Below are 14,177 nucleotides of genomic sequence, written 5' to 3' on the forward strand. Positions count from 1 at the left end.
AAGGTACATCTCATCCAAGCCGTATAAATATAAAGCAAATAGAATTTTAGTGACAGACTACAAGGCCATTTGATCTATGAATTACACAGGCTCTGCAATTGCTTACACATGCCTGGAAACCTTCAGGGTCAGATGAGGCCAAGGATTCAAAAGGAAGAATCTGTAGCTGTTAATATTCTCCACGTATAAGCCTAAATAGGACAGTTGCCCCCTTCTCCCCATACCACCCTTCACTCAGTTCAACATCTGACTTTGTCCTAAGCAGCCCCCCATTCATCGCGCCTGTATGTTGTGGACAGAGCAGATTTGCCAATGGAAAATGCAGTGAAGAGACCATTACTCTAGCCAAACTAACCTGGAAGCAGCATACCCTCTCTCTCATGGTGTGTTACCATCTACCTCAAACCCTTTGTCTAGATTGCCTCTCATGTTGGCTACCTGGCTGACTCATGTTCAGCTTAAGTGTCACCACGTCCTGGGCGTATTTCCCGACTGGTCCGGCATTCACGTCAGGTCTGCAATCTTCCACTGTATGTCTATGGTAACTTGCATGAACCTCTAGGATAGCCATAGCCACTGATTTTTCAGTCTGTCTTCTCCACTGGATTCTGAATTCCTTGACAGCAGGGGCTGTGTCTGGCTCATTTCTTTATCTGCCGTGCCTAGAATGTTTGATGGATGGATGAATGAACAAACAGTCACAGATCCATCTATTTACTCAAAGTCTTGCTGGACTGAATAATGGGATAGAAGTATTCTTATAATCAACACAGTGTATTCTGTGGGTTACATAATACCTGGCTTTCATATGCTGGTAAATGTATTATTCTCTATATAATAAAGTAACAGGAGTCTGGGTTGTCCTTTATACAAAGTTACATGTTTGCAGAGAGTCCTATCTTTAAGTCCTTTAGAGAGCTGACTGTTGAAATGGCCAAGTAGATGTTCATCACTGGCTTTGGGCTAAGTCAGATGCACAAATGCAGCAAAGACATAATCCTGACGAAAAGAGCTTACTGGGCAAGTGACACAGGTAAACAACAAAAACTTACATCAGGTTACTGACTCCTTTCCAAAGAGAGACCAATTCTCTCATCTTAGGACTCTTTTTATAGGTTTTAATTGATTAACTTGGAGTTAACAATTATTTGACAAGAAGAGAATCACAAGCTCCCATTCCGGGTCAATCACTAAATCACTAAAAGCTACTCTTTGTAGCTTTAAAACATTTCATTTTATAGAAAACTAAAATATTCCCTTTTTGCCTTCTATTTTTCTGAGTCACAACATTCATCCTGATACTTTTTCTTCCAAAATTCTATTCAGAATGATGACTGAATGCTCGAAGGGTATTTTAAGATTTAAATGAGAGACAAGGACAGATTTGTTACCTCAGGTGGGTGGAATTATAAGGTACATGGTGAGGCAGAGCAAGAGATTAGGGACTTTTACTTTCCACAATGCCCATGTTATTTCACTTCTCCTGAGCATACATGTAATTTAAAATAGTTTCATAAAGGTTTTAAATAAATGAATTAACAAAGCCTCTTTCTGTTGGTGATCCTCTCCCTACCTCAGAAAGGCCTAAAAGCAAATGAAAGTCATTCCAGAACAGTAAATTGAGACCAGCAGCCAAAAAGAAGGAACAGCACAGCGGCATGCCTGAACATTGTGCTTTATGGTGTAAGTGTCAAGGGAGAAGAGAGCCCTAGTGGCTTGCTTCCCTGGTGCTGGCTATCTATCTGAGGTGACAACCAAAAACTGGTGAACATTAGAGAGTAGCATATGCTGAACATTAACATGTATAACTGTCCATAAATGCCCTGAGAATTTGGAAAATGGGGGATTTTTGAGATCTCTGTGTCTGGAGACGGGCTTGATGGTGAACCCGAGCGGGTCAAGGACAGACTTGAAAGATGAGCCAAGGGAGCAAAGGAGACAAACCCAGGCAAAGAGGTAGGCATCGCTGACACAGATACCAGGAAATGCTCAAGTTCGCAACAGTCATTCTCATATTCCAGCTCTATCAGTCTTCTCCTCTGGAGCCTCCAGTCTACCAATGACCTGAGGTGAAGTTGAGTCCTGGTCAGGCAATGGTGAAGGGTCTCTGTCTCTGAGAACAGATGTCCAGACCAAGTTTTGCCATGGAGGTCGGAGCCCTCAACTTGGACCCCATCTCTAGATCCTGATTTCTGAATAACTCAAAATCCACAGCTAAAAACAAGATCTGGTACACATATTTTGTGTGTTCATTGATTAGTTGTTAAATATTGGCCCTTTCTGGTCACACCTGTTCTGCCTTAGACTCACGAATGACCAGCATCAGCTTCCTGAGCTTCTATTCTGCCTTGAACCCAGACCATGCATCACACAGCCAACACCTAATAAAAAGTTCTCTAGACATCTCTTTTCTCATTTCTGCTTTTTCTCCTCAGTCCTCCCTTCTCTCATTTTGCAATTATCAGGATGCTTGGGTTGTGCCTTACTATTTTATCCCTGGCCATATGTTTATCCTTACACCTTACCCTGGCCTGTGCAAAGAAGAGGACGAAATAATAGCTAAAAATAATTATAACTTTTATAGAGCATAACCTGTGCTCCAGGCTTTGTGCTAAAAAGTTGCTGGGATTAATTGCTCTGAACTGCCCATTCAATAAGAAAGGTGCTGCATGCAGTCAAGAAAAAGGAAATTAAAATCAAGTGGTAGAGAGAGATTTTAACCACAGGTTGCCATACTCCAGAGTGGGCAAAAGGAATTGTGGGTCTGTTATAAAAAAGGGATTTGTGAATGGAAAGACCAGATGAAGGAGGCTTTGAAATTGGGGCTAAGGAGTTTGGTTTTGGTGCGTAGGCGATGTGGCGCCACCGTAAACTTCGCAGTGGAATATATTTCTGTATATTTCATTCTAGCTTTTATCTCTTTGAATATTTGGTAATTTGTAATACAAGTTTGCCTGTGTCCTTTTGTTTACCACCTTTATTCTATCAGCATCAGTAACTCACGTATATATACATGGCAGTGTAACATGGAAAAACAAACCAAACCAAGAATCTGGAATGGCTAGCTAAATTGTGCTGTGGTAATTTGGCATAATGTTAAGTTATTCAAAATAAAAATTATGTCTTTGCATTGATGAATGGCAAAAAAAAAAGTTTGGTGAAAATGTAGAACCCACAATGATAAGTATAGATCCCCCCTTGTGAGGTGCAAAAGGATGTCTTTGTTATGTACATATAAAGGTCACTAGGAGAAAAGAAGAGCTGAATCAAGGTGGCGGCATTAAATTATAAACATATTATTTCTGTGTTCCAAAAATGTGAATGCTATTTTCAATTGGTTTTAATAATAATAGAAAAACTTAAAGAGAAAAACACATTAATCCAGCAGAGATCAATGGACTGGAAGTCAAGGAGAGAGTAAGCAGGGGATCTAGCCACCAGTGGATGGGGCACTGGATTTCAAGAGTGGCAGTGCTGGGGGACAGAAAGTAACAGTGTGAGAAATTTTCAGAGAGAAAGCTCTGTGTCTAACAGAATACAGATGAAGGGAGATGGGAACTTCGTAAAGTCATTCAAGATTTCTAGGCTGGGGCTGGAAAAATGTTAGTGCCATGAGTGGAAATCACACAACTCTAAAGAGGAGGCAGTTTCAGATGAAGGTAATTATGATGTGAGGATTTCTATATGAGATGAGAGTTATTACATTAAAATATTATTGCAGTGAAAATGTAAGTGTATGTGACCTAGAATCTCATTGAACAATTTTACAACCAGAGCTACAGATGACTCCATGGCATAGATTTACAGGTTCACATTGCTGGGCCTAATCCATTCTGGGATTTGCACTTTTTAGCTAACATAAAATTTTAAAAATAAAATAAAATTTGGATGTTTTTACCTAGGTATGCACTCACCTCCATCCCATTGTATTATGTCTTGCCTTCACATATTTATATTATTTGCCCAGGCCTGAAGGCATTTGATTTTGAAACCAGGATAACCCCTCAAAGCCACAGAAGTGAAGGAGTTCATTGCTGAAAAGAGGTTAGGAAAGGATATAGAGTGTTTGAGAACGGGAGGACCAAGGCTAGGAGGCCTTTAGCAGTATCTGAGGAAAGAATAAATCAGAACAACTGTCTTAAAAGGAATCCCAGAAAGGGATATAGATGTAACTGGGGATGGGGGCGGAGGGAATAATCAATAACAGGGGGGAAAAATCTAAAGAAAATCACAATACTGAAGGGGCCTACTCAATGCCAAGAGAAATCAAGGACTCACACAAAGAGACACGATGTCATTTCAGAATGACAAGAGGTGAAGGGGAGGTGGGGGGGTATGACTTAAAAAAAAAAAAGCATCCAGGGAGACAAAAAGGGGGGAAAGAGTCCTTTTGGCATCAAATTTCTCATAGGCAGTGTAAAATATAGGCAGATACAATTTCTTTATAAAGTTAAACATAAATTTACTAGACAATCCAGCATTCCCACTTCTAGGTATTATCCACATGAAATAAAAGCCTATGTTCATGTAAAAACCTGCACACAAATGGTTATAGAGACTACCCACAATCACCAATACTGTGAATAATCCAAATGTCCCTTAACAGGTAAATGGATCAACAAACAATGGAACATTCATACAATGGACTACTACTATTCTACAGTAAGAAGAACAATTGGAAGAATTTCAAATGCATCACGCTGAGTAAAAGGAGATAGATTGAAAAAGCAACATAGTATATAATTCTATTACTATACCTTTCTGAAAGAAGAAAACCACACAGAGAACAGATCAGTGATTGCCAGGGATTGAGACAGGGAAGAAATTGACTACAGAGGGACTAAAAAGGGTCAAGAGAACCTTTTTAAATGATTTTTTTTTAATTAATGTTTATTTATTTTTGAGAGAGACAGAGTGCAAGCAGGGGAGGGGCAGAGAGAGAGGGAGATACAGAATCCAAAGCAGGCTCGAACTCACCGACTATGAGATCATGATCTGAGCCAAAGTCGGTTGCTTAACCGATTAAGCCACCCAGGTGCCCCTAAGTGATTTTGCTAGTCATGATTGTTGAACAATTTCATGCATGTTTCAACTCAGAACTATATACACCACTCGTGAATTTTATTTTATGTAAAATAAAAGTACATAATATAAACAATACAAATCAATTTAAAAATGGAGGTTGTACCATATGACATCAAAGTGGCCAATGGAAGAGCTAAAATGAAATTTTATTAGAGCTTGAGGAGGAGGGGACAGGAGATGGTAGTTCAAATTCTATATCTTTCATTGCAAGGAATCAATCATATTAAGTTGATAAAGTTTTAACAATTACTGGTGTAGCATATCCCTTAGATGTGTCAACTCAAATAAATAAAAAAAGAAATGGCTCAAATGGTTACAAGTGAGTGGGATTTCTGTGACTGAGGAGCTGGGGTGGGGAACTTTCTCTTTCATATCTTCCTGTACCATTTGAAATAATACACGTGTGTGTATTGCTTATAGTTGATTACAAAACAAATTTCACAGTTATATTAATACACATATTCTGGATACAAAAACATCTTCATTTAAAATTTTTTTCACCAGAGCTCCTATTTTGGGGGAAAAAAATCAGATTTAAGGCTGCCCCTCAGGGTACATAAAGGTGAGAGTCTCACTGACCACTTAAGAAAGCACTACGGACATCCTAACTAGTTTCACACACAACACAACAGAAAAGTACTGAAATAATAATATCACAAATGTTAAGAAAGTGAACATTATTGTTCACATTTGTTATACTATTTCATTATATTTAGCAAACATTTAAATCTCTCTCATAATTATGTCATAATGAAAATATCTTCAGAGATAATTTTCTGTCTTTACGCTGATGTAGCAACATAAACAGAGACATTCTAGGGTGACCAATAAGCCTAAAAAGCAGTCAATGGCCTTTTCATCTTCAACCAAAATGAGTCAATGGGTCTATGACAACTACTCGTGGATGCACCCATGTTGAAACTTTTTGCAGAAAAACATCACAGAGGGTTTGGGTTCTGAAAAGAATTTGACAGGGGAAAGACTTAAGAGTTATTGAAAAAAAGAATGTACTTCATACAAGCAAGTTTTTAATAGCTTTTGATATATTGCAAGAACCCCAAAGTGCCAGTATGTGAATGCATAATTAGGTAGGCACAAATTCATTACAAAGTGAATTTTGGTTCAACTTGACAAGTGAAAAATTCTCCCATGGCTGCTTTTGAGAAAATTATTATACCTTCCTTTCATCAAAATGTTGCCAATTCTGCGTTTCTGTCAATAGCATTTAACCTATTTATTTAGGTAGCCTGTTTTCTGCTTCACTGAATTAATGCAGACCTTCATTTAAATCACATTCCTGTTAATTTATACAATACATACACATACACTCTCTCACATAGGAGAGAACCACTGTTTGCACCCCACTATGGTAGCAATGGAGAAATGCACCACTTACATCCCTACAGTCATCATGGGGATGAGTGGCCCTCGATGTCATTGCTCAACATCTCCCCTGTGCTCAGGGCATGCTTCCATGTGGACTTTAGCCAGGGTCTGAGCACAATGGAGGTACTAATGCCAGCCCACGCCTGCAGGACATGAGACTCTTCTAGTGTGTGGACCTTAGCTCGTGGAGTCACATCGGCCTTGTTGAAACCTTACAACTACCCTCTACCCGTGACTCTTTCTACCCCATTCTCCTCCCCTCTCTCCTTTCACAGCTAACAGATCAGCAACTTGGTCTGAAGGTTTATTTGCCTACCCATCCTCCTCCTCTGTACCCTTCATATGTAGCTCTCCCAGAAAACTTCCTGCATCTCTAATCCTATCTGGCATCTACTTGCAGGATTTAAACTGACACACTGACTCTGAAGAAAGGGTAAGCTTGGCTCCTCTCCACCTCAAGGATATCTGGGCCACACTGTCTTCAAAGAGAATGTATAGTACCTAACTTTTATGAAAATTAGGAATAGAGTAAACTGAGCCCTCAAGCTTCCTTGGGAATGTCTTTCTTTCTTTCTTTCGGGGAGAGGAGCAGAAAGACACACACACACACACACACACACACACACACACACACACACCAGAGACAGAGAGAGAGAGAGAGAGAGACAGAGAGAGAGAGAATCTCAAGTAGCCTCCACACTCAGCGGGAAGCCTGACACAGGGCTTGATCCCACGACCCTGAGATAATGACCTGAGCTGAAATCCAATAGTTGGATGCTTAACCAACTGAATCACCCCAGGTGCCCCATGAATGTCTTTTATATGTGTGATGTATATTCTCTTCCTCAGCCTCTAGCCATAGTCTTTAACCTGGCCTTCACTTTTTTGGATTATCCTGTCCCTCGACTTCAGAGAAAAGTGGTCAAGAACGTGGACATGAACAGGAATCCAGGCACCATCACTTAGACCTCTGTGCCTATGGGCCTTAGTTTCCTTGTCAAGAAAACTATAATAATACATAACCTGATAAGGTTATTTATAAGGTTATCGTAAGGATGTACAGTTAAATACGTGTATGCAATTCACTTAAGTTATGCCAGCCAGGTGGCAATTGACCTCCAGATTTGCTGTCTTCATTATCATCAGATTTACAGTGAATACATAGCTAATTAAAAAAAAAAAAAATGACCAAAGGGTACAAACTTCCAGTTATAAGATGAATATCTAAAGAATGGCATAGAGATTATAGTTGTGACCATATTATACACTTGGAAGTTGCTTAGCAAGTAGATCTTAAATGTTCCTTCCACAAAAAGGATATGGCAATTATGTGATTGATGGAGGGGTTCATTACCACTATGGTGGTAATCGTTTCACAATACATAAGTGTATCAAATCAACACCTGGTACACCTTAAACTTCTACAATGTTATGTATCAAGCGTATCTCAATGAAGCTGGAAAAAAGAAACTTGATCAGGAATACGATGTAGTCAATAAAGCACCAGATACAGTCTCCGAAGACTTTGTTTTGAGTTCCAGATGCCATTTATTACCTGTGACCTTAGGAGCGTGATTCAATGTTTTGCAACCTCACTGGTACCTGTCTCTTATTACGTAGTTGTGGTGAGGGTCAGAGGAGATGTGGCAAAGTACTTTACACGCTACAAAAGACGGTATGTAGAAGTTACCAAACAGAAAACAATACACAGGTACCAGTTTGTTTGGTCCATGTACAGAGGCCCTAACTCCTGAAAATCTTGAGGGTCACAGTGTTAAATTCTTACATCCTAAATACACTTTAGATGTGCTGCTTTGGGAGTTAAGGATGGGTGGGAAGCCTGCTCCTACTTGAGAACATACTGGTGATGGGTAGAGAGTCACTGAGTCTGAGGCCTTCTCTTTGGGAGAGGTGGAAAGAAAAGGGTTTTTTTATAGAGAGAGCGAGAACATGAAAAATACCCAGATTTGAATGCCACGGCATATGTAATGTATGTAATGGCTCAGAGGTGTGTTATTTCTAAAATCAGCTTCCCCCTTTTTTAAACCCATCTCTCCATCACCAGGCAGCCTGCTGCTGCATCAGGAATTTACTGCTGTGAGCAACCATAAACATTGTGCTAATGGCTGCACTGCCCGAGGACGGACATTGCAGAGTGCAGTGTGTGCAGTTAAAGGCCACAGACGATATTTTCTACTCTCTGCACACCACAGGGCACACACATTATCATCTGATATAGCAGAAAGGTACTTTAATAATTATTATTATTAAAAGCAAACAATCAACTCCACAAATCAACAGCTCTTCTAAAACATGTTTTCTAATCTCTGTTTCCTCTCAGATGTATGGTTATTGTCCACCTGGAAAGGCCCCAAAGTGATAGCCAGAAATCTGCTGCCACCACCCCTTCTGCTGTTCCTGCCGTCCTATTTAATTGTGTTTGCTCAACTCGAAGCCAAACTCATATGCAGTATATTTAGATGGTTAAAATAGCATAGCATTCCTCTGTATTCACAGATTATTTTCAATGCCACAATTCTTGGGAATTAGTCTGGAATAAATAAGGTAAAGCTACATAAATTTGTTCCAGTGACAAAGAAAACAATATCAAAATGGCAATCTGGAGATTCGCCATGAATGAAGGAATATACAGTGTCCCTCCTGGTGAACTCTCCTGCAAATGCAATCACCGTCTCATTCGCTAGTCTGGATTTATTTTAAAGTGAGTGAGAAAGAAAGCGAGGAACTAATAGTAAGAAACGGATTCAAAAGATCAATGTACAATCACTGTACTTACTCTTACATAGCATTAGAGGTAAAGGCGTAGAACTGATATATATGTTGATTTTCTGAACCTCGGAGGAGCCTTTTTTCCCCCGCAATGGCAAATTTTTTAAATTGAAAAACATCTATCATTAATATATATTCGGGATCTCTCTCTGAGGTCTCAGCGACTACATTTTTTTTTTTTTCAAATGCCTTGAACATCGCAAATTTACAAAGGCTTGGTTAGATACTTCTGTCAGCTAACACTACCTTAAATTTTTCAACTTGTGTTTTTAGTATCATTTAATGAATACAAACCCTATCATCCAAATGTCACAAGGTTTCTGAATCGCGAAATAAAGAACGGACCTTGTTGCTGAACAGGTTATGACTTGAACTGGATCAATTAATTAAAAATAAAGACCAGTGTTCCATGCTTTTAATTTGAGCCAAATGTCGCATAATAATAAAAACAGGCATTTTAAACACACAGAGTTTAACCAGATTTTCAGCTGAACTTGGAAAATGAAGAGAATGATCATGCAGCTCGATAATTTTTTTACTTGAGATTTTCCAGAATATACTTCTCATATCTACATGACTATTGATCAAAACTCACATTTAGAGAATGCCAACTCTGTGCTCATCTGTCAGGAGCCGACTTTTCCCCTGTATTCTTATTCCTCATTTGTCTGTTAACTAATTCAACAAATATTACTCAAAATCTATTGTGCGTCCAATCCGATAGCCGTTCTAGGTACTGTAGACACAGTGTGAGTAAAACAGGTAAGGTGCTATTCTCATGGAGTTTATATTCTACCCGGGGCGGGGGGGCAGGAATGGAGGGGGCAGGATTAGGAGACAACCAACAGAAAGTAAGAGTTCAGATACTGGTGACTCAAGAAAGCACAGTAGAATACAATGCTAGGGTGACCTGGAGGGTACCTTTCGGTGGGAGATAAGGAAAGGCTTCCCTGAGGAGGTAACATGTACCTCAGATGGACAACCTGGCAGCTACCATGTGAAGAGCTGAGGGAACTGCGAGTACAGAGACCTTGAAACAATAAAGAGCTTGGAGAATCCCAACAATAGGAAGAAGACAATGAACTCAGAACATCATGAATTGGGAGAAGTGCTTTGAGATGAGGCCTGACAGTGAACAGAGGGCACATCCCTACCAAGTTCTCAGGTAGTCACTTTAAGATTGGTTCTGCCTTTGGAATCATCGCAGAGCCAGCCTGTGGAACAAATAACCAATATTGTCTCAGATCCAGATACAGCTGGCGCCACGCATCTCCTTTCTTCCTATGTCTGAACTGTCCTTCACACAGTCATCTCTTGAGTATCTCCTAAGTGACTCATGTGGCTTTTAGACACCCTGCTTCTTGCCCATTTTGTCACTGTTTGTCTTCCAAAGCCATGATGGAGGTCTGGTTCACTCCAGGCTTGGGGTCTTTAGAGAGTAAGTCCATGGATGGTCTGCTTATGATATTAAATTTGAAGACCAGGCACAAAAGAATTTAGAAGGTGAATATAAAGGATTCCCTGCTCCTCAACTTTTTTCAAATTTTTGCATTTGTGTTCACTCTTCTTTGTACCATTATGTCCTCAGATAGTAATTGCCGTCCTATATATACACTTGACCAAAGTGCATAGATTAGTATAAACCTACTACCAGTTAAAGACAGAAAAAGAAAACAAGTTTAATTGCTGAGTTTGAAAAAAAAGAATTCAGCATATGCAGCCGAACTACTATAGGTAGTTCACAATAGTATGTAAAAGTATCACTTTACAGATGTAGGATAAAATTCCTAACTCTCATTCTAAAGCTCAGTGTTCTGTGGTCTCACTTTCAAATGCTTATTTTCAAATAGCCGTGTTGTCAAAACTTCAAGGTACCATTTAAAAAATAAATTAATAATAATAATAATAATAATAATAAATAGTAATAATAAATAATAATAAATAAAAAATAAAAATTCCCTCTAAGGTAGATCAATTATACTTGTAGCTTGCACTATGTAGTAGTTTGGAGTAGAATGCCTTTCACAGCATTCTTTAAGGTTCCAAGGTTCTTTAATAAAGTGATAGTCTAGCTGTTGCTATTAAAGATTCATGACCCTTTTCCAATAAAACTGTTTTGACCTGTTACTTCTGGCTAAATTTGTGGGAGTTCTATTTTCTCACTCTTGCACATGCTATCTCAGGGAAATAGACTTTAATAGCTATTGTCCTAATTGAAGTGTATCTAAAGTTGTTAAACAAAAATAACAACATGCAATTTTGTGAAAAACACAAATTCACTTCAAAGTGAACATTATACATAGCAAATGCAGAAAGGTTTGAAGGGTGTGTTGCCCCCAGAGCACCATTTAGCGGACTGGAAGCACCAATTCACAGCTGAAAACACTCAGTAAGATAGAATACAGTTAGTCAGCAAAGGCTCAAAACAGGGAAAAAGACAGCAGGGAAAAACTGAGTTATCTTTCCTAGTTTGTTCCCAGACAGACATTTAACATTATGTAAACATCACACAACCATAGATTCAACAAAGACCTGGTGTCTCCTCTACCACCCCACCTCCCATCTCCCAAGCAACTTTGGGAGATGATAGGAGCCACTCCAGGGGACTTGTGCGTGAACAGAGTGCATTTTCAACTACTGCCTGCCAGGTGGTAAGCTTGCTGGGAGAAGGCTGTCCTTGATGGGAAAGCTAGATGGTTCAGCTTTGTACATGATGGGCAGGAGAGCTTCCTTCAGGGGTGAAATATTAGAAATACCATCGTGACCACACATTTAAGCTCCAGCTTTCACTGGCAATAAAGCTGCCCTTTCTAAACCTCCACTTAAGAAATTATGGGAAATACTGGTTATCTCTCCCTCCTGATATTTTCATATATATACCCAGATTTGTCAAGGATGATTTGACTATTCTGTCATTGCTATCAGGAAAAAATATATATTTAATATTTGTATCAAAAAGATATGAACATTCTACATCACAAAGATTCTATACAAAATAATTCTTATACTGAACTACAAGCAAACAAATGATGCTTGAATTTAAAAAGTTGCACACATATGTAGCTTATGTGAAAATGTCATACTTGATAGAGAAATCCAATTTTTAAAGATAACACCTTACAGTTTTCACCAAAGACTTTAAAGTATTTTAAAATCTACGTTAATTGATCCAAAATAAAAGGAAATGTTTATACTTTTCTGCAAAATAAATTACATGTGTAGGTTCCCAGGCTGAAATCACGTTATCATTTTATTGGATTGTCCTGGGGTGTGCGTGTGTGTGTGTTTATGTGTGTGTAAAATAATATGCAACTGAAGCTTTAGCAAGAAAGTGCCAAAATAACTGGCTTCAAAGCAAAAAATTCAATCATGACAGTTTTACTTACATGTTTCCCCTGATGAGACTGGTTGCTTTGGCTTGGCATTTTGTACGCATTCATTAAATTATTGTAAACAAATATATAGTATTCTAATGACATTCAAATTGGTAACTTTTGGTGTGTACAATGTTGTGCTATTGTATTTACAAATTCAAACATATTTGAAATTCAGACTAAAACCAACTAATTTCATCTCAGAAAAAATTTTGTACTGCCTTTTGTAAATGCTTACTATGGAAAAACAGCATTTAGAAAGTATACTTGATCCACTTCCATCTCTCTCTCTCTCTCTCTCTCTCTCTACATATATATATATATATATATATATATATATATATATATACATACACACACACACACACACACACACACATATATATGTATATAATATATAAAGGATATATGTATATATATCCCCCAACCAGATCCCCCAAATCACAAATCTCATTACCTGTTTTTGAGCAGTACACTGAAGGTCATCTTATCCAGTCCCAGATAATTTGGCAGCAAGTTTGACCAATTCCAGCTCCATTTTGTGATGGCTGACTGTTGATAAATGGGAAGACGCTATTGTTAGTTATTAATCAGAGTTAATATGATCAGTAAATTAAAGCTCCAGCTGTGATAGACTAACTAAGAAGGAGGGGGGTCCAGAACAAGGACTTAGACAGATAGCATCAATCATGTCCACAGAAGAAGGTTTTTATTCCAATAAGACAGCAATTAATTTATAAATCCATTTGGGGATGTAGTCATTATTTATAAAAATATAAATCAATTTCTTGAGTCGTTATTCTTCCAAGTGCTAATGGCATTTGCCCAACAAGTTTCTCTGAGAGGGTGACTCTTTGAAAAGTGAAATAATTGGCAACTTTTTCATATATCCATTCATGGTTTTTATTTCTTTAGCATCCAGAGCTCTGATGTAAAAAACAAACTTAGAAGTGCTAGGACTCAAATTACAAGACACAGCTTCATTAGAGTATGATATCAACGTTATTTTGGTTAAGAAAATGCTTTAAAGTGGAAATGAGAACGAGCTGTGAATGTAAAAAGCATTCTTTTTTCTCATTTAATAGGTAATTTCACAACAAAGTAAAGAGAAAAATTACTGTGAAAGATAATCTCATAATTCAGAGCAGAATAAAACATGCCATTTATTTAAATGAAGTGAGGATAATTCAACAGCTACAATGATTATTTATGGTTTGGAGCCGTCTAATGTACAACATAGAGAAGCAGCCAATAAACTCAAACTTATACAATATATTTGGTTTTCAAGTATTACAGATGCTTGCATTCCTTAAAATGAAATAGTTGTGCTAATAAGAGTCCAGGCCGATGTTTAAAATCCTACAAGAACTATGCCCTGTCACTTGCTGATTAATGGAGCACCACAATCCTGTCATAGAGCAGGAGAATTCTGCCCCGGGTTGTCAGCATTTGAAGGTCTTATTCTACTACAGTATTGATGAATGTAGACTAGGGTCGTAACAGGCATGGCAAAAATATTATCTGCATCCCGAATTAGGCCAT

General features: G+C 38.4%; 1 protein-coding gene across 4 annotated transcripts in view; it reads right to left on the bottom strand.

Annotated features, from left to right (window-relative positions):
- Positions 1-14,177, bottom strand: part of KIAA0825 (KIAA0825 ortholog) — a 396,110-nt gene that overhangs the window by 184,642 nt on the left and 197,291 nt on the right. For all 4 annotated transcript variants that reach the window (XM_045498038.1, XM_045498057.1, XM_045498048.1 and 1 more), the window contains one exon: positions 13,093-13,187. In XM_045498038.1, coding sequence (XP_045353994.1) covers positions 13,093-13,187 — 95 coding nt within the window. The remainder of the gene's footprint in view (positions 1-13,092; positions 13,188-14,177) is intronic.

Source organism: Leopardus geoffroyi, chromosome A1 (genome assembly GCF_018350155.1).
Source record: "Leopardus geoffroyi isolate Oge1 chromosome A1, O.geoffroyi_Oge1_pat1.0, whole genome shotgun sequence".
Classification (NCBI taxonomy): Eukaryota; Metazoa; Chordata; class Mammalia; order Carnivora; family Felidae; genus Leopardus; species Leopardus geoffroyi.